Genomic DNA, 21,847 nt, shown 5'->3' with positions numbered 1-21,847 from the left:
GTATCGCTTTTTTCATTTCGTGTCATCTTGGTGCCAAAGATTTATGTTGAAGTGAAAGAGAGGCACTTTATTTAGATAAAAGTAGTGCTGCTGTCAGCATCTAAAGGCATCTATTGTCAAAAGTATGACAGCGTGTCAAACCCTTGTGACTGTTTGCAGCAAGGTTCGGTCTGTATTGCACCTGTTCACATTTTCCTACCTGGCAACTCCTCCATAATCAAGTCCTTCCTCTCCCCGGAACTTCACCATTAGCCTTTTCCATAAGTCCTTGGGCCTCATCTTCATCACTTGTCGGTAGGATTCCTGCGGTGCAGTAACACAACCTCATTAAGGTAAGTTTATAAAACTTGCTAGTTGCTCCTGTGGGTGAACCAAAACGGAGCCGGAAAAGACACTTTGGATTGGTAATTTGGAATGTAATTGTGATTTTGTCCCCTTGGGAATTTTATTTTAATTTTTTAAATGGCCCTTTTACCATGTACTATGTTGCTGTTGTTTTTTTTTTCCCCAACAAACATTAGCAAAAAATAATATGATAAATTAGGCTGATCCAAACAGAAAGGAAAATGAACCATGAATTAATGGATGACCGTTTACGTCCTTGAAATAGTGAACTTACTAAACACTTTAGCTTGCAGTCTTTGAAGCATTCACTATGACAACTTCACAAAATGAGACCAAGCAAGTGTGGCATAAACATAAATCTGCAAGTCATAAATTAGATTACTAACAAATTCGTGGCTTTTTAACTTCAACATTGCACGCAAACTGCATGTGGATTGTACTTCCTAAGCACTGAATTTATCTCAACACGAAATAAATAAATGTACATATGTTAAACCACTATAATGAAACAAAAAGAAGCCCCTCCAAAAAAATGCACGGTTTTTAAATTTGCTGAATTGTTAAGCCCTATTTGCAATGCGCAATCACTAACTAGCATTATGCGTGCTGCACAGTCTTTTAAAAACAGCTAGACACGAAACTCCACGGCACTCGTATGAAAATGACGTTTTACAATAAGTTATGGAGACGTCTGGAAAGTCCTGTACCGTTGCAGCGTGGGGTTTCCATAGCTTAGACCAATTGGCTTACTGCTGTCATGCTCCAGCTCAATAAGCGTTCATCCCATGTGCAGACTGCTCGTGTATTAAGGGCACGGTTCATTAAAAGTGGATTAGGAGCAGTTATAATAAACACAGTCATAAGGCTATAATAACACAGCCCCTCGAACTGCCACGTTCCACTCTTCCCTTCAGATGAGAAGGACAACTTAGAGGTGCTGCGAGGGGAGAAAAGGGAAGGTCTTATCTCCGGCAAAAAGTACACATTTAGAAGACTCTGACGGCCCGCGGGCTAACACTTGCCTATTCGGTCATGAGTTAATGCTTCAGATGGTGCGGAGAAGCTATGCGGTTATGTCTCGCATAACCTCAGGACGTCCTTTGCCCTACCGCCTTGTCTGTCTGGGTGAGATCAGCCAACAAAAATGTCTTGGTTCAGATGAACAGACGTAGCTATTCCAGCACATTCCACCGCATATTTTATGAGGGTCGTGTAGTCTGTTGCAGGTGTTGTGGAGCTGATAAAGGCCCTGCACCTCGCAGAAGCACAAACACTCCCATACCGAGCAAGCAAGGTCTGCTTTAGATTGGAAACAGAAAAGCTTCCACATGTTTGTGTGCGTCTCACAGTCAAAGTGCCGGGGGGCAATTGTTTATGGGAGTACACAAGAAGGAGATAAAACGTTTGCGCTCACATAACTTGAGCGAATCTAAGAATAACTTGGGACAGCTAACGAAGAGCAGATTTTGTGTCGTCTACCTCGCAGACGGTGCCGTTCGCTTGCAAAACCTCGTTTACTCGTGTATCAAATCTATTTTCCTCATTGAAATGAAATGCCGCTAAAATATTTCAACCCCAAAACATTGTTAGATGTTTTTAACAAAGATGTTTTGTACGGTTGATAACGCCATTGATTGACGTCCTCACCTCAAATATTTCCTCACGGGACACCTCGATGCGACAATGTCCAGCCTGCGGCTGCTGCTGAGACAGTTCCTGTCGGAGGATCTTGAGCTTCTGGACTAGGTCTCGTTTGTACTTGGGCACAGTCAGACACTCGGCCTCCTCTGGGAGCTGACCTGTGGACACCAGAGCCTGCTGGACCTGATCCTTCAATTGGTTCTGGCGACTGATGGGCACGGAAGATGGAAAAGACCAGAAAAAAAAGAGAAACATTATTATCGTCGCCAAGGATTGAGATTAATCTAAGCAACACATTTATTGTCAGACAAGCTACGCTATAAATATAACATTTTACACTTGTGTATATTTTTTTGGGCTGGTCAATCCATTTTTCAGATACAATAATTTAAGCAGAAGGCAAAATCATAGCGAATCCATTTAGAAACTTGGCCAGATGGAAACGCAAAGGCATGCTGGAAGAAGAGTGCTGCTACTACTTCTCAAAAGGACAGTTTTAGTCAATAAAAAGATAAACAAAGTACAGTAGCGCTATCTGCCAGAAAAAAAAACAAGTGAAACGAAGGGAAACTGAGTGTTCCACAACTATATTATGGACATGCTGTGCATAATTGTTGTTTCGGCTTTTTTATTATTACATGGAAAAAAAGAATTCTAAATTTAAGACTTAATGGACAAACTTATTACTATGGAGCAATACATGTAAATTTGATCGATTCCTCACTTTTCACCATGTTGTTTTTATTCATTATAAAAAGACTGGACAGGATGGGTACAAAGTGATGTAATATACAGTATTGTTTTGGGTCGAGAAATTTTACAACTATAAATAAAAAACTTAAATATCGGGTAGTCCATTTTAAATCCATATTTAGGTTATTGTTGACCCAGCTGTTTTTTTTTTAAAGTGAATACTTTCTCAGCAACACACCAAATGTCATGTGACAGACGAAGCAAGCACCCAAAAGACAGCAAAATAAGACATTTCAGCGTTCAACTTTGAAATTGCAGGTGGAATTTGGCCTTTATGGACAGAATCAGAAGGCAGTTTGCACTTTAGCATGCAAGTTGTGAGCAGCGCCGTAACCAGAACCAAAGCAAGGGCAAAGGAGGAGGTATACTGTATGTGTCGCTCAGTGTAACCGGCAAGGAAGTAAAATATCCTTTTGAAAGAAGTTCCTGTAAATGAATCTGAGAACAGACTAACCTTTAGGAAATGATGTATGACAAAGGCAAAACAGACAGCACTCAGGCAGGCTGCCGTTGACAAGAGGTTAAACGAGACCACAATTGCTCTCAAGTATCCGTCTAATGGTCTGCATTGTCTATAATCACATTGACAACTTTGCTTAGTTTGTAGTGTCTGCCAAGTGGAATTGAGTTAGGCTTTTCAATCACTTCCTGTTAGCCCAGAAAGCCACAGAGCCCCAAAGGACTCTCGAGAACTTCTCCCCAATCCCTTTATTTCCTGCAGACCAGACTCCGAGGGAGGGATGGGAAGTAGGAAGCGCGCTCGCCTGACGGCGTCCAAATCCAGCAGACAACTCGGAGGGTGGGGATGAGAGCAGACACAAAAGCATCTCTTCCTGCACTTTCACCCATAAAGTCGCTCTTCCCTCAATTCTACGCGGCGCAAACAAAATGCAATGCACCAAAACGAACAAAAATTTGCTGTACTCTAAATCAAAACCCTCGTATCGCTACGCAGTATTCGAAACGAGTTAGGTATCGGGGATCGACTTACTAAGCGACCCCGACCAGTCGAGTTTGTAACATTATGGGGGGAAATCTAAACTGTAGCAAAAAGCAAGATGCTCAGACAAAGTCTGCATGAAATAAAAAGCAGCATAAAAAATGACAAATTTGACAGACGTAGACAGTATATCAAACATTTTTGCGGTATGACGGAACGGGGGGGATGAAATCCCTGAATTGATAAAAGGCAGATGTCTTGATGGAACTCCACGATGCTTGATATCTTCTCCAGATAGCACATATTTCCTAACATCATAACCGTTTCAATATTTGCAGCAAGCTTTCTGAAAAGACTTTGTGAAGTCAAAAAAAAAAAACAGTTAAACCTGTGATTTGGCTATTCGAAATTATATTCCAAACGTCAAACGATATATGCGATAACCTCGACATGTGCCATTCGTGATTTGGACAAAAAGTGGTATGCCGGTATAGCTCGTTAAAGCTTCTCAGCGGACCGCTGATGAGCAAAAAGCAAACCGAGTAGAAAATGCCAACATGTTCTTTGATCCATGTAAACGGGAAAAGAAGAAACCGGATCTCTCTGCGACGCATTCTGTTCTTGCTCAGAGGAAGAATGAGGTCAGGCACAGGAGGCCCTTGAGGCACACGTCCACCGCTCTGTCTTCCCCAAGCAAAGGTCTATGGGTAAATCTATGGCTGTTAACGGCACAGTAGGTGTTTGAACAGCTGCATAGGCAAAGACATTCTGAACATGTGTTTGGGCCGTGCTCAAAGGCTTGGACCGTGCACAGATACATAAACCAAGGCATAAACTTCCACATTATGTTTCAAACGCACAATTCATTAACAGACTCGGGGCATTACATTCATGCGCTATTTCCTGGATGAAAGCTCCTATTCTCTTGTCAGATGTCAAGCCAACACGAGCTATGTGACGAATAGCGTGCTAAAATGCCTTAATGATCCCAAAGTCTGCAAGGCTTTAAGCAAGTGCGATGTTTGTGTGGAAAAAGCGGAGAGAACGTGGGGCCGTATGCAAGCGGGGCTTCCTGGAATGAAAAACAAATCTTACCTCACATTCTGACTTTCAATGCCTCCTCGCGAGCCATTTGGGCTTGGACTGTTAATGCAAAACAAAGATAAGTGAGTCCAGGAAATAAAACGGAACCAGATTTTTTTTTCCCTTCACTTTCCCTCTTTACGGATTTAACAAAAGTATACTACGAGGTCAAAACTCACTTAAGGACTCGATGTAAGTTGGCAGAGAGCCGTGGGTCCGTGAATTGTGTGGTTCGGTTGTTGTGATCCACAAAGTATACTCTTCCCGTGGCAGTGTTCCGGATCTCCCATCCAGGAGGTAGCGGACCCAATTCCTCACAGTTCACATTACTCAGATCTCTGACATGTGACCCAAAAAAATAAAAATAAAAACACGTTAAAAGTGCAAGAATGTAAAAATAACCAAATAAATCAAACAATAGAAACAGACACTCATATTACGGGAATAAATTGACAAAGGAACAAAATTGAGCCATAGCAATTACAGATTAGAATTGCCATGTAATCACATTTAGCAAGAATAGCGTGAGGAGACATAGCATACACGCCAAGATTTTTTTTTGGCCGAATTTTACAAATTCCATTATATTTATATAAACTATACTAACATTCGTACTGGTCAAGCTAGCTGCTCTGCCACCAGAAGTGCGAAAGCAAAGTTAAAAATTACAAATACATTGTCCTATGTATTATTGTGGTGCGTTTATTTTATTGGCCTTTGCAGTATTACTGTCGGTGTGTGACATGATATCGCATGCATGTACAAGTTAAAAGTAACATATTTTTTTTAACAGTGCACACTGTAATATTGCTGCGTTTGAGGGCAAATCAAATGCGGGACAGAAATCACTGATGCGTAATGTCGCATGCTTCTTTTGACGCTTCGTTTTCACCCATGAAAACAACCGGGCCAGAGCTAAACTTTTTTTTTTACCCTGAAAGGTGGCCGCAAGATGTGCCGTGCCTTGACGCACACTTAAATGCGTCGAAAGACTAACGGCTCATGTCCTCGGTGAGCGGAAAAAAAAAATGCGTTTGATACAGGGTCGAAGATTTTCAGTCATCCTTCATTTGTCTACAATGAAAACAGCATGTGAATGTCACACAACGTATGGCTAACAAACAAGCTAATCGATAAGTAACAGCTATTCGCCATCTTGCTTGGTGGAATGTAAAAGTTTTCTCCTCCGGTTTAATATAGCAAAGCACGTGTTTGTTTACGAAGAATCACGACACAACCTGATCTTTCTCAGAGTCAGATGTTAATTTTATAGAGTTTGTGATGAAAGAGGAAAGCAGTACGTTGCCCCTCAGCTCTTTTGTGCTGTCCTAATGAGGTCACAGTTCTTGGAGGTCACATACCGGGGTACTCTGGGGTCGTGCCATGTGCTGACACCTGTCTGAGTGTGAAGGAAGTACACTTGTCCTTGTTGCGTGGTCCTCTGTTCTGTAAACGATTAAAAATGGTTCCATTTTAAACAAGATGTCATACAATAAATAATTAGCATACTGGAGCCAAATAGGCAATTCACTTGAGATTTACAGGGTAGCAAATATCAAGGAAGGAAGGAGATTTTTTTTTCTTTTGGAGGGGGGGGTCATTTATCATAGCCTGCCAATGTGGTTCTTAAGGTGCTGCCTCCAGAGAGCTTCCTGCTAACTCTTTGGCTTAGCACCTCATTTTACACATAACCTACCCGGCACAGCTTATAAATTTCAGCTCACAACTCTTGGTGTTCACCAAAAGAATCAAATATGCTAACAGATCTACAAAGCATTGCCAAAAAAAATTAAGAAATAAAAGATGGACACAAGCCCGAAGAAGCATCACAAACGCTAAGAAGAAGCTTCTGCAGCTTTGGCTCCAAAACCCCACTGAAATCTCGCGAGGATAAAGAAAGCTCCCAAACGTGTGGATGACTGCAGCTGGCGCACGTGTTTACTTTTGACGTGAATGTGTCCGATTGTTTGAATACGTGCAGAAAAGAGGACGAGGTGGGGAGGGGAGCAAATGGCAGCAGCCAGACTTTAACAGCTAGATCAATTCAATTAGATTGGCTAAAATAAAGCCACAGTATTCCAGTCTCCTTGTTTGGGGTTACAGCATCACAGAAACATTGTGGATTGAATGGGGGCTCAGACTAGATGCTGTACTGAGCCCAGTTTTCAGCAAGAGGGAGCGAAGCAATTAGTACACAACGATTACAGTGATGACAGGATTCTTCGTGGGGTATAGAAGCACAACGGAAATACCAGCGCATCAGAATATATGGAATTATGATTGGTGATGATGATGAAGCATTTATAGGTTGTGAATGTTCCAAACTCATTTAGTGCTATATGTTTAAAAAAAACACAATAGGGAAATAGAAGAATGCCAATACAATAATGGCAATGACGAGTTGTGCAACATTAATATTTGTCTGTTTATTTCAAACTGACAGCGCAATGTTTCTAGTACATGTCAGTTGAGTAATGTTTTCAAAAGTAAAAGCAGATGCTTGCAAATATTTTGATGAAGCAAAAATAATCAGTTTGCGTTTCAAGGAGGGCGACAGAAACTTGAGATTATTATTATTTATTGTGGAGAGGCTGAAATTCTGAGGATTTGGAAACAAACGGATGATTCTCAAATAAGGGTACTTGAAGGTACTTTATAAGAGGTGGGGGTGGGGGGTGTTAAGTGAGATTTTTCAAATAAATATAAAAGAAACATCCATTCAAGAATTCTTTGTTTCTCCGATAAGTTAAAGAAAAACAACAGCACTCTAAAGTCTTTTGTTTCCACTCCCCCATATAGAAAATGCTTTACGCTAGTTAGAGAGCATTTGGCTGGCAAAATATTAAGCGTTTACGTCAGTAAAAAAGCTTGAGAACGACTGTTCTACAACAACTAATCAATTGACAGATTAAAGTCGATTAAAACGATGACTGGATTAAGTTTCGGACCTCTATTTGTGACGCCACTAACCATAGCCCTCCGGGAGGTCTGGAGGCGTGTGCAGGTGTGTTCTGCTCATATAGTTGCGGTGCCTCTGGGAGCGAACGCGTCTCTCCTGGGCCCGTTGGTCACCGTCATTTGGCGGCAAAGCTGTTGGAGGCGTAGCGCCGTTTGTGCTAATGGGAGTGTTCTCATCCACGATGCAGCTGAGCGGTCGCCCGGGACTTGAATATTCGGATGCAGGTCTGACAAACACAACGGAGCAAAAAATAGTAGCCTTTATTTTCAGTTCTCCTTTTGGAAAGCGTCAGGTTTTTTTGCTTGAGTTTGTGCTCACCTGGTCGGCCTCTCCCATTGTGTGGTGCGTGTGATGTGGTTCAAGTACTGGATTCGTCCAGATGCAGTTCTTCTCTCCTCCCAGCTAGCATCCGAGATACACGCATGCACAGAAGTGAGCGGACATAAAAGTACTTATGCGGCCACGTGACGGTTCATCAGGGATTTGCCTCGCACCGCCGTCTCAATGTCCATATTTCATATCGCAAAATGGATATCTGGAAGATTTGCCACGCCGTCGACAAAGCTTCCTCTCAGATAATAAGAGATTTCCCCCAACAGACTCACCCGTCTGGAAGATCATTGTCAAACAGTCGACTGCAGTCTACCACGGGGCCTCCTGTGCCTATCCGGTCTCTGGACTGCAAACTCACTGAAGCGACACATGGTAGACAGATGCACACACTGGAATTACTTGACAGCAGATTATAGAGCAAGCTCACTTATGTTATATTGGCAAAGAATCGAGCTATATAATTTTGTGTATGGTTTGGAGTTCCAAAATCCAATGCCGAATTTTATATGATGACTGTTATATACGAGGCGGGTCTTAGTGGAAAAACATCCTGGAACAGGCAGGGAATAAACAAAAACACTAGAAGTGTAATGATTAATCGTCTTTAGACATAAAAAGATCAAAGTGCTCAAAATTTCAGTTTCAGATTTCGTTAGTCCTCTATGTAAGCAGACAGATTCATTGTGTTAAAATATGGCGTTTGATGTTGGAAAACAATGCTAAACATTTGTGTTGATTTTCTGACATGACACAGATTAAACGCACGAGCATCATAACAAAAAAAGTCCTGTTGTTTAAGGATGTTCGATATCACTTTTCTCTCAGACCGATATCAGTAGTAGTGCTCAATTTTTGCGCTGTAACCAATACTGATGCCAAGTAGTGATACTTTTGATACGTAAAAAAGACGCAATTATGTATTTTAATTTTCTTTAAATTGTCATTATAATAATGGCGATTTTCTATTTTTCAAAGTTGCGATTTCTAGTTTGCGATGATAACGCCACTCCAAAACAGTGGCCAATACTAATATCGGCTGTCATCTTAAGCCCCGAAGCCTTGAAATAGGGCCAGGAATCGATATTTAGCATCAGTACTCGCCCGTCGCTAGAAATGAACATTTCTCAAAATGTTGTTGAATGAAAACATTTGCGTTTACTACTTTGTTTATTAAAAAAAACAACATTTTTTCCCTTTTTTCTGACATGTTCTAGATCAGATCAACAACCGTAAGAAAAGTTTCCGATCCTTGCTTGCGTCCTTCCGAACTTACCCACGATCTGACCTCTGACTGTGTCACTGTCATTTGGACTCAGCTTGTTCAAGTCTAGTCTCTGATCTGCGGAGGGAATACAGATGCAAAAAATAGATAAAGTGGAGAGACAAACAGGAAATGAGAAGCGAGTAGTAAAGATCAGATGCTTCATCAGTTTCATACAGCTACATGCCCAACATAATAAATGAACAAGAGGGACACATTCTTCTCCGGGGAATGTCATACTCTTCGGCATCATCTCCCTCGACTTCAGTTACAGGCTCATATGCTTATGATATCCATCTGTCTGCCGGCAACATATTGAAGGTGTCCCGAAACAGATGCTCCGGTCCCCGCAATGGCCACGGGCTGTAAAATCTGAGCGAGTATCAGTGGAGAGCGGGCTCCAGTTCAAATGCAAAGGTCAAACATTTGACAAATGTCAGCACAAAGCCTACACTATTCCGCTCCGTCTTAGAATGGACACCAACTATTGCCAAGTCTGGAAACTCCGTCTGAAGTTCTTAAGAGATTGGAATTTGAAAGAGCAGAGAGTAGAGAGCCAGCAAGAGCGGAAGAAAAAAAACCCCCAAACAAACAAACAAAAAGTCTATTGCCCGCAGACATGAAACTGGTCACTATCTCTTCTCTGTTGTCTGGGTGTCATGCAGATCAGTCCAGGATGTCTGTCTAGACTAAACAAGGACCAAAACAGGCAATGGTCAAACCATTACAAGGCTGGCGGAAGGTCAGCAGCCGCAGAGAGACAAACACAAAACACACATAGACATCTGCAGGAATGTGCTCGCTCACGTCGGCGCGTTGCATTTAAATGAGTGGCCCGATAAACAAATGCAAGTAGCGGAAAACGCAGCCGAGCGATTCTACGTAAATGTGGAATTGAAGCCGATTCTTTGTGCTGGGGGGACAAACCTACCATTCAAATGCATGCGCAGCAGAAGACTAGTATAAAGCAGCACTATATTGCATGTCTGCAAGAAATGACCCGTTGTCTGGATCAACAGACTGACTGATGGGGGATACTGAGGGGTGAGGATGAGCCCAGGAGGAGGAAATGCAAAGGTAAACCGCTCACAGCTGTGGCACAAGGTTAAGGTTTCCTCTGTCACTCCAGGAAAACAACCATGAGCAAATTTAGAGTTGCACGCCTATGGTGTTGCACCAACCACAACATAATGCTCTACTGGAAGGGATGAAGCTTTATGAACAGCAAGAAAAATAGGCAGAGAAGGTCCCCAATATCATAGTCAACAATTGTTTTCATATGTTGATGGTGCTGCAGGGAAATCAACAGGCCTATATGCGTAAAAGAAATGCTAGCATTAAGATGGTGGATGCGTTTTTTTTTTAGGGGAGGGGGTTATTTGTACACAGCTTTTCTTGTAAAGTTCACAGACATATTCAATAACAAGAAGGCAAATATAAAAGCTCCATAAAAAAGGGATTAATACATACATTAATTAAATGAATTGAAAAAAATCTTGAAAAAAAATGAACTATTCGTTGTCTGGGATTTGAAAACCGTCATCATAATACTATAAAACAACAAAAACGTTTGGTTGAACATTTGGGTGTTTAAAATTGAAAAGGCTCATTTGGCTTTTATGCGTAATTCGCAGTAAACAGCTTGAAGCTAGCAGACTCAATTGGAAAATGGTATGAGTCTTTTTATTTCTTCAAAATGATTTTACACAATGGTCCTCCAACTTTAAAAAGTGTGATTCATTACGTTTCAAAATTAGTGTGTCGATGAAGATGAAACTCTGCAAAGACGTTAATGCTCTTTAGATCACAGATCTAACCCTTTTCGATAAAATGAGATTCTCAGTCCACTTTTTGGCAGAAATACAACTTCAGCCCTATTTTGGCTACATATTGCCTCGGGTGGTCGAGTGGCTCCATACATTTTTGAGCATACTGAACCCAGAAATGTCTTTGGTCTTAGAATGGAGCTTAATTTATCCAGCTAGCTTCTTCTGACCATCCGTTTTTAGTTTAATGACAGGGTGATGTGGTTTTAAGGTTGACCCCACATACACCCTAGTCTGGATTGTGTCTGACCTAATGAGTAAGACATGACACCACCCAATGTAGCATTTAACCTGTGGTTGTTATTTTACTGGAGTTGTAATGGCAACTATGTCCTTAACCGCTACAGACTTGTTTTAGCACCGCACTCCAGCGGGACTGATTAGCTAATGATGGAGTAGATTCGGTGGTGAGGGTGCGAGCAGGAATTTGCTGTGTAGTGCAAAAAAATACCCAAAACATTGTGATTTTTGCAAATAAAGTGCACGTGGCCAAATAAACACAACAGTTTTGCACAAACCTTAATTGATTTGAATGCATTTCAGCGTTACAATTATGCAGGTGCATTTCTATTTTCCTTTTTTTTTCCCCTATTACAATTACAATGCATTTTTTAAAATGTCACAGTGCAATTGAAGGTCGAGTATTACTTACAGCCGGTGTCTTTAAGGCGGTTGATAGCGTTGGACAAAAGGCGAATACACCCCAGGAAGCCGGCCCCTTGCTTCTTGTGAATCTTCTTGTGGTTCCACACACTTATAGTGATAGAATCTGATTTGCCGATATATCTGAGGCGAAAACACAAGCGATTCAAATATATTCATGACGCTCTCACATAGGCACAGCCGGACTCTGTTTTGTCGGTTTTATTAAAGTTAAAAAATCCAAGCAGCTCATCGGAATTGTCATCTTTCTATATAGTGTCCGTTTGTTAGTATATTATGTGAAACTATGAATGTGGCTAAAACATGACCACGTTTTGACACATGTAACCATCTAAATAAAACTCAGGAGAATTGATAGAATGCGACCTCACTGTAATTATCATAGCAGTTACCAAAAGGGATATGAAACAATGGTCTGTGAGTAAGACGTCTGGACATTTTGAATCAATGCCAAATGCCTGTCTGGGGTGCGATGTGAGAGTGCGGATAACTCAGGCAGACGTGGCAGAAGAGAAGAACTGTAAAGACCTGGTCATCTGCGACACCCGCCACATAATGAAATGAATTAGTCTGGCTTTTATCTTATAATACCACTCATGTTTGATAACATGCGCTGTTATGCATCCAAAAATGCTAAAGATAGACAAAAACTGAGGTAGAAAACATCCAGTGTGTCCTAGAATTTGGTATGTCTGCTGATTGTGGTTAGAAAAAGAAAAAAACAAGTCAAATTAATTGTGATTAATTGTAAAATAATGTAATACTGGGCATATCAAAGTCTTTCACAAACAGCCATTTGCTGTAGTAAAATGTTTGTTTGTAGTTAATTGGATCCCAAAATTATTTTTCGTGTACAATGAAGGCACCAATCGCGGCTCACTTGTCGGTCATGTGACGTTCATAAGCCGAGCTGCGATTGGTTATTACATGAGCCTTTGGCAGATTTCAACTCATTTGCAGTCAACTGCTAGTGGAATTTTTTAAAGTGTTTCAGAGGTTTTAAAAGTATTAATTACACATGAAAAATTATTATTATTATTATTATTTAAAATTATTTAGTTATTTAGTATTTAGTATTGATTACAATAGACTATGCCTTACATTCGTGATATTAAATTGGCAAAATAAGTGGACTATCAATTTAAAGGGGTGTCAAATATTACTTAGCCATTTTTATGTGTAAAAAGCTAATATTATGCCCATGTTTAATTTAATAAATTAATTATTTTTCTTGTAGAATTAATGCCTTTTCAGAATACATTTTCTACTTGATGTCAACTACGAATGACAATTGATGTATTCAAGACTCAGGAAACAAGTTAAAGGAAACAGAATAGCTGCGATTGGTCATTACCTGAGCCTTGAACACGTGATATCACTTTCAGTCAACAGCAAGTAGAAAAAGGTGTTTTGAAAAGGAACCGATCGTACATAAATGCAAAAAAAAAATAAAAAACTAACTATAGATGAAATATTCACTTTTTACAGCTGAAATTGCTGAATAGGTTTAGGATCATTCAAAGGTAAACGCTCCTGTACAAAAAAAAAGAGGTAATAGGACAAATGTGCTTATTAAGATGTATATTTTGTCACCTCAAAATCAGATGATTTCTTTTCCAGACATTCTCACACTGGCAACCTTCGTAATGACTAAAATGTAGTTTATTTCTTTGTCTGGTACAATGACAGTCGCATGGGATTTGCTAGGCCTTTTATTCCTTTTTAAGTTTGAAGATAAACAGTCTGTTCTTACATCAACTATAATACACATCTTTTTATGAGTGAATCAGTGCGTCTCGGTGACGGTTTACAACTTGCTCTGATTTACGTCGCCGCTGTATGGACTGAATTCCGTAAAAAAAAAAAATTAACAGCCCTTGTTGACAGTTTTCTGACATTTATACAACAAACTGTCCTTAGGCCAGACTGAACTGTGCCAGTAGGTTTATGACAGGCTGCAATAGGACAACAGGTGGAGTATAATTTAAGGTCAGAGAGCTTGTTGGGACGATCAGTCGAATAAAACCTCTCCTCCATTAAATTGGGATTAAAGATGAGATTTAAGAGGGCGTATATTCAAACCTAACTTTGGAGGAAGCATTCACAGCAAATCCCAAAGGATTTATTCAAAGCCGGAGCCTGTCTCCATCAAACTCTTAAAATGTAAATTCATACACGCGACTTTCCCCCCCCCGAACAGATAATATATCGTCAACGTAAAAAGAGTCGGGTATCCCGAGCAACCAAACAAACTTAGACTTGCGCTTCCAGTTGGCTACGCCAGTCGGTTGGATAAACACTGGAAACTTTCACTCTCACATTCACTCAGGCGGTCTGTCTGTATTTTTTCCAGGTTACTTTCACGGGACGAGCCATCTTTGGAAAAGGGGATCGGGGGAAATGCACTGGACGTGCACGTGTTCCAGTCATCGGAAGAAAATACTACTAGAGTCTATTTCTATACATGAAATCCTGTTCCAAAGGACATTTTTAGCTCAAATTGACAAGTCGTGTCATAACTATGTCTAAAAACGTGTGAGTTTTTACAGCTTTCTTCATAAACAGTGTTGAACTTATGATTGCGGTCAAATTACAGGTTCGTTTGGGTGGGGAACACGAAAAGGCAGGAGGGAACTCACAGATCATAGTGTTGATTCCACTTGGGGTCAAGCGTGTTCCTCACAGTATCTGTCGAGTGGCATTGCCCCGAACCGTCCACCACCACCTTAGCGAAAGGGTCAGGGAGGCCTACGACAACAGAAAAACACCACTACTTACCGGATGACTTTATTAGGTGCAAAACAAAACAAACCATTAATCTAATAATTAATATGTGACTTTTTTTTTTGATTAATTGATAAATCAGAGGAAAAGAACTTAAAATGACCCAGTCTTTATTTCAAAAATACAAAACACAAATGGACAAATATAAATGATGTATTATTCAGTTACTGCCTAGTTTGGTCCATAAAAAAAGTGAAAACATTTGATCATTGTATTCCAAACTAGCTAAAACAAATGTTGTATTTTGATTCAAAACGAAGAAGATCGCTCTCATTTCATCGAGTACTACAGACATTGAGGACTTTTTACTTAAGTTGAATCTCCAAGAATGCTGCTGACTACCGTTTTTTTCCGACAATAAGCCGTGACTTTTTTCTTATGATTTGAACCCTGCAGCTTATGGTCCAGTTGCAGCTTATCTGCGTTTTTTTTTTTTCCTTCTTTTTGCTAGCCACCAGGAGGCAGTCCACCAATAATGCGCATCTATTCAAGGTGTCGATTTGTGGAACAACTTTGAAATATTACTAAAAAGATGTGAATTATTTGGTGTTCTCAAAAACAGTTTTTGTGTAATATTAAAAACGTCGAAATTGAATACAATCTTGTATAAAAGTTTGCAACGTGTAATTTTGATATCCATGCACTGATCTCATCAAAGCTCGTCAAATGAAGCCGCTCCATAAATTCATTTTGCCTTTTTTTTGTGGTGCCACCTTGAAGATAAAACTGGAATGATAACCACAGAATCATGAACGAAACTTTCTAGGAAAACGCCTGGGGCTGAGCATAATACGAGCAATACTTTTTTGATTGAAGGTACATTCCATGACGACACGAGGCGTGTCAAAAATTTCCAGGGCTGGTGACAGACTATACGTACTGTATTTCAAATGCAAAAGAAACGCACGTTTCCCCCCCCCATCAAAGTTTCCGCCGCGCCTTCATGCACTCCCGGGAAAGATTCTTCTGGGATCCTCCACAACTACGTCATCAAGGCCATCTTGGTGTCAACCGCATCTTTGAAACGGGTCCCCTTGATGACTCACTTGCTCTTGGAAAAGCGGGGGGATTTTTTATTTTTTATTTTTTTTTAAATCACACTGAGGCAGTTTGTGAGAATAGAGAACGTTCTTCTCGGCCAGGAACCGGACGCGCAAGTCATCGCGAGGAGGCTCGCAGTCACGGTTAAGTAACCGTAAATTGTCGTGCCACATCTCTCGTCTCTTCACGTGAACTGAATGAAACTGGATCGTTTTCTAGTCATGCTGGTTGATCGTCAGGTGATAAAATGTCGGGAATTTTTATGACTCATCGAATATATTGTTGAAACAACCACCCAAATTCTTTTATTGCAGCGTTAGAGTGTTAAAAATACTCCAACCAAAACAAAAAACAAAAAAAGCTACTGATTCATTTATTTAGAGCTCAAACTATTCATCACTAACCATTTTTGCTTTTACATTTGCTTTTACTTTGGAATGCTACACCCATTTTGCTGACATGTTACAAGCCAACCCAATCGCTAAATTTTACTTTGTTATTGCACTGTTAATTTGAAATAATACGTTTGTTATTTTTGTTTTTAAAAAAGAATGGCAATCAAGACGTTTTTACGTGAGTCAGTGATTCATCGTCAAAATAATTGATCAAATAATCGATTATTAAACAATTGAATTCCATTTTGCCATTTATTATTACTTAGGGATGTTCAATACCATGGTTTTTCAAACTGGTCCCAGTATGAGTACCGGTACGCAATTCCTGAGTAGTTACAAATACAATAACAAGTACCGATACAACTTCTACTTTTAATACACACGATTCTGCCCCCACCCCCCAAAAAACACTTCTTATATTCTTCTAATTTGTCATTTCTGGTTTTGATACTGATACTTAGTGTTGATACTTTCCCATCCCGTTATTATTATCATTAATTACAGCAAGTTGGAAGTCAACCAAAAGCGCGAACGAAATTGTGCTCAACTTAGAACGTGCCAATGCATCACATATTAAACATAATTAAAAATAATGTTATTTTTTTCTCATTTAATGGTGTTATTGCATATTGAAGTGGTATTCGGTGCATTTGGCATGATGACAGCGATGACATTTTGAGACTGAACCTCGCACAGTAAGGCGCACACAATCTCAGCGCAAAGTGATTAGAAATTCATAAGTCTTATCCACGGGCTCAGTGCCGCTCGCTGCCGATTCCCGCCAGCGCGATATTTGCTCAGCTCCGAAGCATTGGAATGGCAGGAATGGGCACCGCAGAAACCACCTGAGTGAGCGCTCGACCTTTACATGCGCATTCACCATGACAGCCTGAGCCAAACAAACCAAAATAAAACACAACGCGTGTAAAATTTCTCAGGGTTAGGGATCAGTTTTCCTTCTTGACCATATAATCCAAAAGACACAAATCGCATACTCGCTCTAGTTTGTTTCATTTAAGATACTTGCATTTATGTCAAATTGATTGTATTGAGACACAGTCCAAAATAAAACTCCAATAGGAATCATTTGAGCGCTGTAGTATTTTAGTAGTGCGTTGATGTCTGGTACGAGCTGACCGCGGGAATTTTATCACACCGGCATGACCCACATTTGCTAATCTCAAAATACCTTAACAGAACCGTTTCTAAACAAAAACCCAGTAGGCTGGGAGTGGGGGGAAAAAGATGCGTTTGGCGCATACTTACGGAAGAAATCCTTTTTGACGAGGTTTTTGGCACACAGGACTGAAAAGAAAAAAAGGGTTGCATATTAATTACTAATGTCAAATATATCAAATGACAATCAAAAATGGAGTTTTACGGTAATGGTCTAACACCTTAAACACTGTTTATTGAGTAACAATTTCATTGCGATAGCACCAGGGAGTAATTCCCGTATGGGAAAGTTTTCCAAGTTTCTTAAAGGGACAATGTGTAAGATTTAGACCGTTTTTCATCACATACAGAAGGAAGACTGTGCTGCATTTACTGTTGTCTGTAGCTATAACAGACATGGCGGCCTCTGGAGGAGTGCCACCCTTCATGTAATATCATTTCCTTATAATGAGATCTACGATTATATTTGAAACATACTGTTGGTCTATAAGAACACATTTCTTTGCAAGTTTCTGAAAATTATAATCATTTAATGTATTCTTTTTTATTGAAAAACGGTCTGAAACTTACACATTGTCCCTTTAAGGACATCATCCTTGATAATACTGGTCAACACACATTTCAGAGCCAAGAAATGTTCAAAAGTCTTAAGAGTATTTTGATGACTTGGATGATGATTGAACTCAATATAGCACGAGTTTTTCTGAATTCTGAATTCCTTGCATTATGCAATAATTTTGCTTAGGCCGCATCAGGCTATATCTTGTAGTTTAATATATTAAATACCGCATTTCTTAGCGCAGAGAGCCTTGTATCTGCTAATGGAGTCTGAATTTTATTTTATTTTTTAAACAATTGCAAAAAAAAGGCAACATCATGACGCAAACTTCAGAGTACATTTTGTGAACTGCAAAAGCATATCAATTATCAATAAATTAACTGTCCAAACAGCCAATCAGAGTTAAAGACAATAAAATGAACCCAAAATACTCTGAATGACATTGAAATTGTCATAATCTCAGCAAGAAAAGGACCTTAACGGCCAATACGTCGCTAAGGATTTGGGGGTGTAACACAAATCCACAAGCAGCCAGAAAGGAAAGGCAGCACATGTGATGAAGGATGTGTGTTGCATGTGTGTGTGCGCGTACGAAGAAGGAAGCACCGTCACCACCTGGGCATCTGGATTAAGAGCGGCGGGCAGTGAGTCAAGCTTAGTTTCTATTAGTGATGAATGGCTTTGGTCTAGAAACTAACGGGACTTTAAAGAGCGAAGCGCTGATAACATTTGAGGGCAATGATTGAGATTTACGTCCCTGTACCAAATATTATTCACGATGGCAACAGGCGGAGGGGCATTCCAAAGAAATTTAACACACAATATATGATGTCACACCCTGCGCACCACCTCGAATAACCTTTTTTGTGCTCATTGGAGCTAAGACCGGCAAGTAAAAAAATTCAGTTCTAAAGTTATGGGCCATTATTTAGACATATGACTTCATAAATTAACTCTGTTGTTTTAAATTACTGTCAACCCATTTCTTCGCGCCAAATCGCAAAATCTATTCGACAAGTGCCTCACCAAGACTCGAAGAAGCCCGCTCGAAAAAGATAGTGGGAAATGGAGGCAAGGTATTCATTGCTTTGTTTGGCAATTTAGAAAGCTTCTTTGGCTTATTTGGGCTAAAAAAAGTTCATTGCTTGAATTCATAACTCTAAATTTCTGTAAAATCTTGAAAACTTTTGCCTGTTTCGAACTTAAAAATCGAAAAACGTGTACCTTTTAAAAAGTAATTGATCTCTCTCTCTCTCTCTCTCTCTATATATATATATATATATATATATATATATATATATATATTTATTTTATTTTTTTTTTATTTTTTTTTTGCACCCCAGTATCAACAGCTTTTCAATATTTGAAAGTCACAGTAATAAAATTTGCTGATGAAAACATGATTTTTTTTAATATTTATCTATTCGCCATAATATAAAAATACTAAATCTACATAACATTAAACTGGGCTAAGTGATGTGACTCATCATAATTCCACATAGGCCCATTTAACACCTACCAGGCATGTAAGCAGTCTTAAGTGAGGTCTAGCTCCACGATTTGATTCTAAGTGCACTTTTTTTTTGGCTCGCCTCAAGTGCAGGTGGAAGTATTCAGACTTTATTCATATAAATAGACATAGGCACACCTATGGTGCCAGACTGCAGTGTAAGCCATGCAGTCTGCAGCCGCTGAATATTTATCTACCTCTCCATCCCATTCCGCGCATACTCAGACACGCACACAACTATAGAGCGCTCTGTACTATTTGAGGTCAAGTTGAAACATTTTTCGCTCACCAAGAAACAGAGGGAGGTTCGCGTGTCTTTTGGATGCATCGAAAAACTGAACCGCAGACTGCGTATCGTGCATACGTACAGACACTTAAGGTTAAGTTTAATAACCGCAGCTAACAGGCAGAGACGACGTCGAAAAAACAAAACAAAAAAAGTGAAACTAGACGCATAACCTCTTGGCGTACAGGCAGGGAGTGAAGAACATGCTCGACAGATGAGGAAGAATTTCTTTCCGCAAACATCCCTGGGAATGTGTTACGTTCCATAGAAAGCCACTCATTTCTGCAACATCTGGTATACATTGCTTCCACGCAGCCGTGCACGTGCTCAAGCACAAGGGCCCACAGACATGTTCCATCCAACTCCATCTAGCTAACTAATTATTACCAGGTACGTAGAAGGTTGTGTGTGTGTGTGTGTGTGTGCAAACATGCACCACTTGGATGCTGGAAGAGGGGAGAAAAAGGAGTGTAGGCAAGCTAACAGGTGGCAGGGAAATGGAAATCAATGCTTGTTTGAATATTACCAAACTTCCATGGAGTTTTCTGTTAGCACGCCAACTTTTTTTTGCATTATATTGTCATTATATCGAGTTTAGAGATTTTAGTTATTCAATCCCAAAGACATATTATTGCATGTTTTTAATGAATTCAGGCACATATTTAAGTGTTTGGCTTATCGTTTATATTCATATTTCGCTGTATACCAGCTAAACAATGACAATAAAGGCATTCTATTCTATTCTGTAGCAGGGTCTAAAAATGGTTGGTACTAAATGATTTAAGAACTAAAATAATCAATTACTTTAGGTAATGGAGTACTAAAATGTTAATTAATTTGATATTTAAAGTAATTGATTACTTTAAATCATGGATTATTTAGTATTTAGTGTCGATTACTCAATTACTTTTGTACATAATGAAAGTAATCAATGACTTCATACTTAAGTTCTTAGAGAACGGAATAACTTTCACATTAAATTATATCGATTTTAAATGGATTAGTTAAGTATTAAAGTGATTAGTAAATAATTACCTAAAGTAATTAATTTCTTTTGTACAAAATTCCCTAAACGGTTGAATTCTTTAGTTATTTCTCTCTAGCCATTTTTAGACCCTGCTTTGGCAAGAAACTTGAGCCTTGAGAAATCTATTACTTTGGAACCTAATTATAAATCGATCAAAAATGACCAAAGTGATGAATATGGAAAGAAAATATGGAAAGAAAAATGGCCAAAGCCCCACATCTCGCTATTTCGAGCAACCGGCGCTATCGTGCCCACTGGGAACATAATGTAAACTGAGCATAACCAAAGGGCGTAAAAGTATGATTGTGGGGCGTGGATGGTTCTGGTGAAAATGAATTCCCTTTGAAGAGTAAGTCAAGTAAAAAAAAAAAAAAATTACAATAATATAAAACGGTACTCTGATTAATATTGCGCTTGAATTAAGCGTCCAAATTCATCACATTTGATCTCAGGTGACTTGACGTGGACAAAAAAAGTGAAATCCCAGTTGCTCGGGGCACAGGTAAAGCTCAATCAATGACAACCTGTTTTCTAAGTTTGGCCTTGAGAAATTAACGGTTAACAGGAGGCCCACACAATGAGCCAAAAGAAAGCCACGCTGAAGAAAGACTGCGCTTTTCAATAAGCGCGTATGTTTTCTTCTGCGAGCCACATTGCAGGAAGAGAACACTAAAATTAAACATATACTGTATAGGATCCTTAGAAAAACATATAGGGCTGAATTACTGCGGAGGACAGAAAGAGAAAACCACCGGACTGGGCGACGCAGGAAGACAGTGGCAGCGGGGAAGCCAAATGGGAGTAAGAAACTTCGGATCCCCTCCGCCCCCCCCAAAAAAATATGCAAGGACAGCAATCAGGAATTCCATCCATTAGAAAACTCCATAAAACCTGCTCGAACGCCAGACTCATTGAGATCATTTTTGTCGCAAAGTGCTTTGTTTTCAACTGAATTAAACAGAGAATTCCTGCGTTAATCAAACTTTGCAGCAGGCTTGTAAGAATAAGTAGTCATGGGCTCATAATGGGCTTGGACTATTTACCGCAGTGTTAAAACGTTTCAATTGCCGCTAATAGTGTCTATAAATGGTAATGTGCGCTGTTCTTTTTTGCTTAATCTAAGAAAAGGGGCGTTTTAAATGGAGCAAAATGTGATTGGCTGCTAGATGTTACCCCTTTTGGATCTTACAAGATGGCTATCAAATTGCGACTTAAAAAAAAAGGCTAAATTAAGTGCACATTTTTACCAGAAACCGAAATTTATC

The 21,847-nt window shown here is 39.7% G+C and overlaps 1 protein-coding gene across 1 annotated transcript in view; it reads right to left on the bottom strand.

Moving 5' to 3' along the window:
- Positions 1-21,847, bottom strand: part of smurf2 (SMAD specific E3 ubiquitin protein ligase 2) — a 44,783-nt gene that overhangs the window by 4,848 nt on the left and 18,088 nt on the right. Inside the window, exons 2-13 of the mRNA XM_088437315.1 lie at positions 17,291-17,329; positions 14,444-14,552; positions 11,794-11,927; positions 9,328-9,393; positions 8,327-8,411; positions 8,040-8,123; positions 7,733-7,947; positions 6,124-6,208; positions 4,942-5,100; positions 4,775-4,822; positions 1,993-2,194; positions 200-303 (exon numbers count right to left, since the gene is read on the bottom strand). Coding sequence (XP_088293441.1) covers positions 200-303; positions 1,993-2,194; positions 4,775-4,822; positions 4,942-5,100; positions 6,124-6,208; positions 7,733-7,947; positions 8,040-8,123; positions 8,327-8,411; positions 9,328-9,393; positions 11,794-11,927; positions 14,444-14,552; positions 17,291-17,329 — 1,330 coding nt within the window. The remainder of the gene's footprint in view (positions 1-199; positions 304-1,992; positions 2,195-4,774; positions 4,823-4,941; positions 5,101-6,123; positions 6,209-7,732; positions 7,948-8,039; positions 8,124-8,326; positions 8,412-9,327; positions 9,394-11,793; positions 11,928-14,443; positions 14,553-17,290; positions 17,330-21,847) is intronic.

This window comes from Hippichthys cyanospilos, chromosome 16 (genome assembly GCF_059441005.1).
Source record: "Hippichthys cyanospilos isolate Australia breed blue-spotted pipefish chromosome 16, RoL_Hcya_1.0, whole genome shotgun sequence".
NCBI classification, from domain to species: Eukaryota; Metazoa; Chordata; class Actinopteri; order Syngnathiformes; family Syngnathidae; genus Hippichthys; species Hippichthys cyanospilos.
The sequence above is the reverse complement of the archived record's forward strand: the minus strand, read 5'-3'. Positions and strand labels throughout refer to the sequence as shown.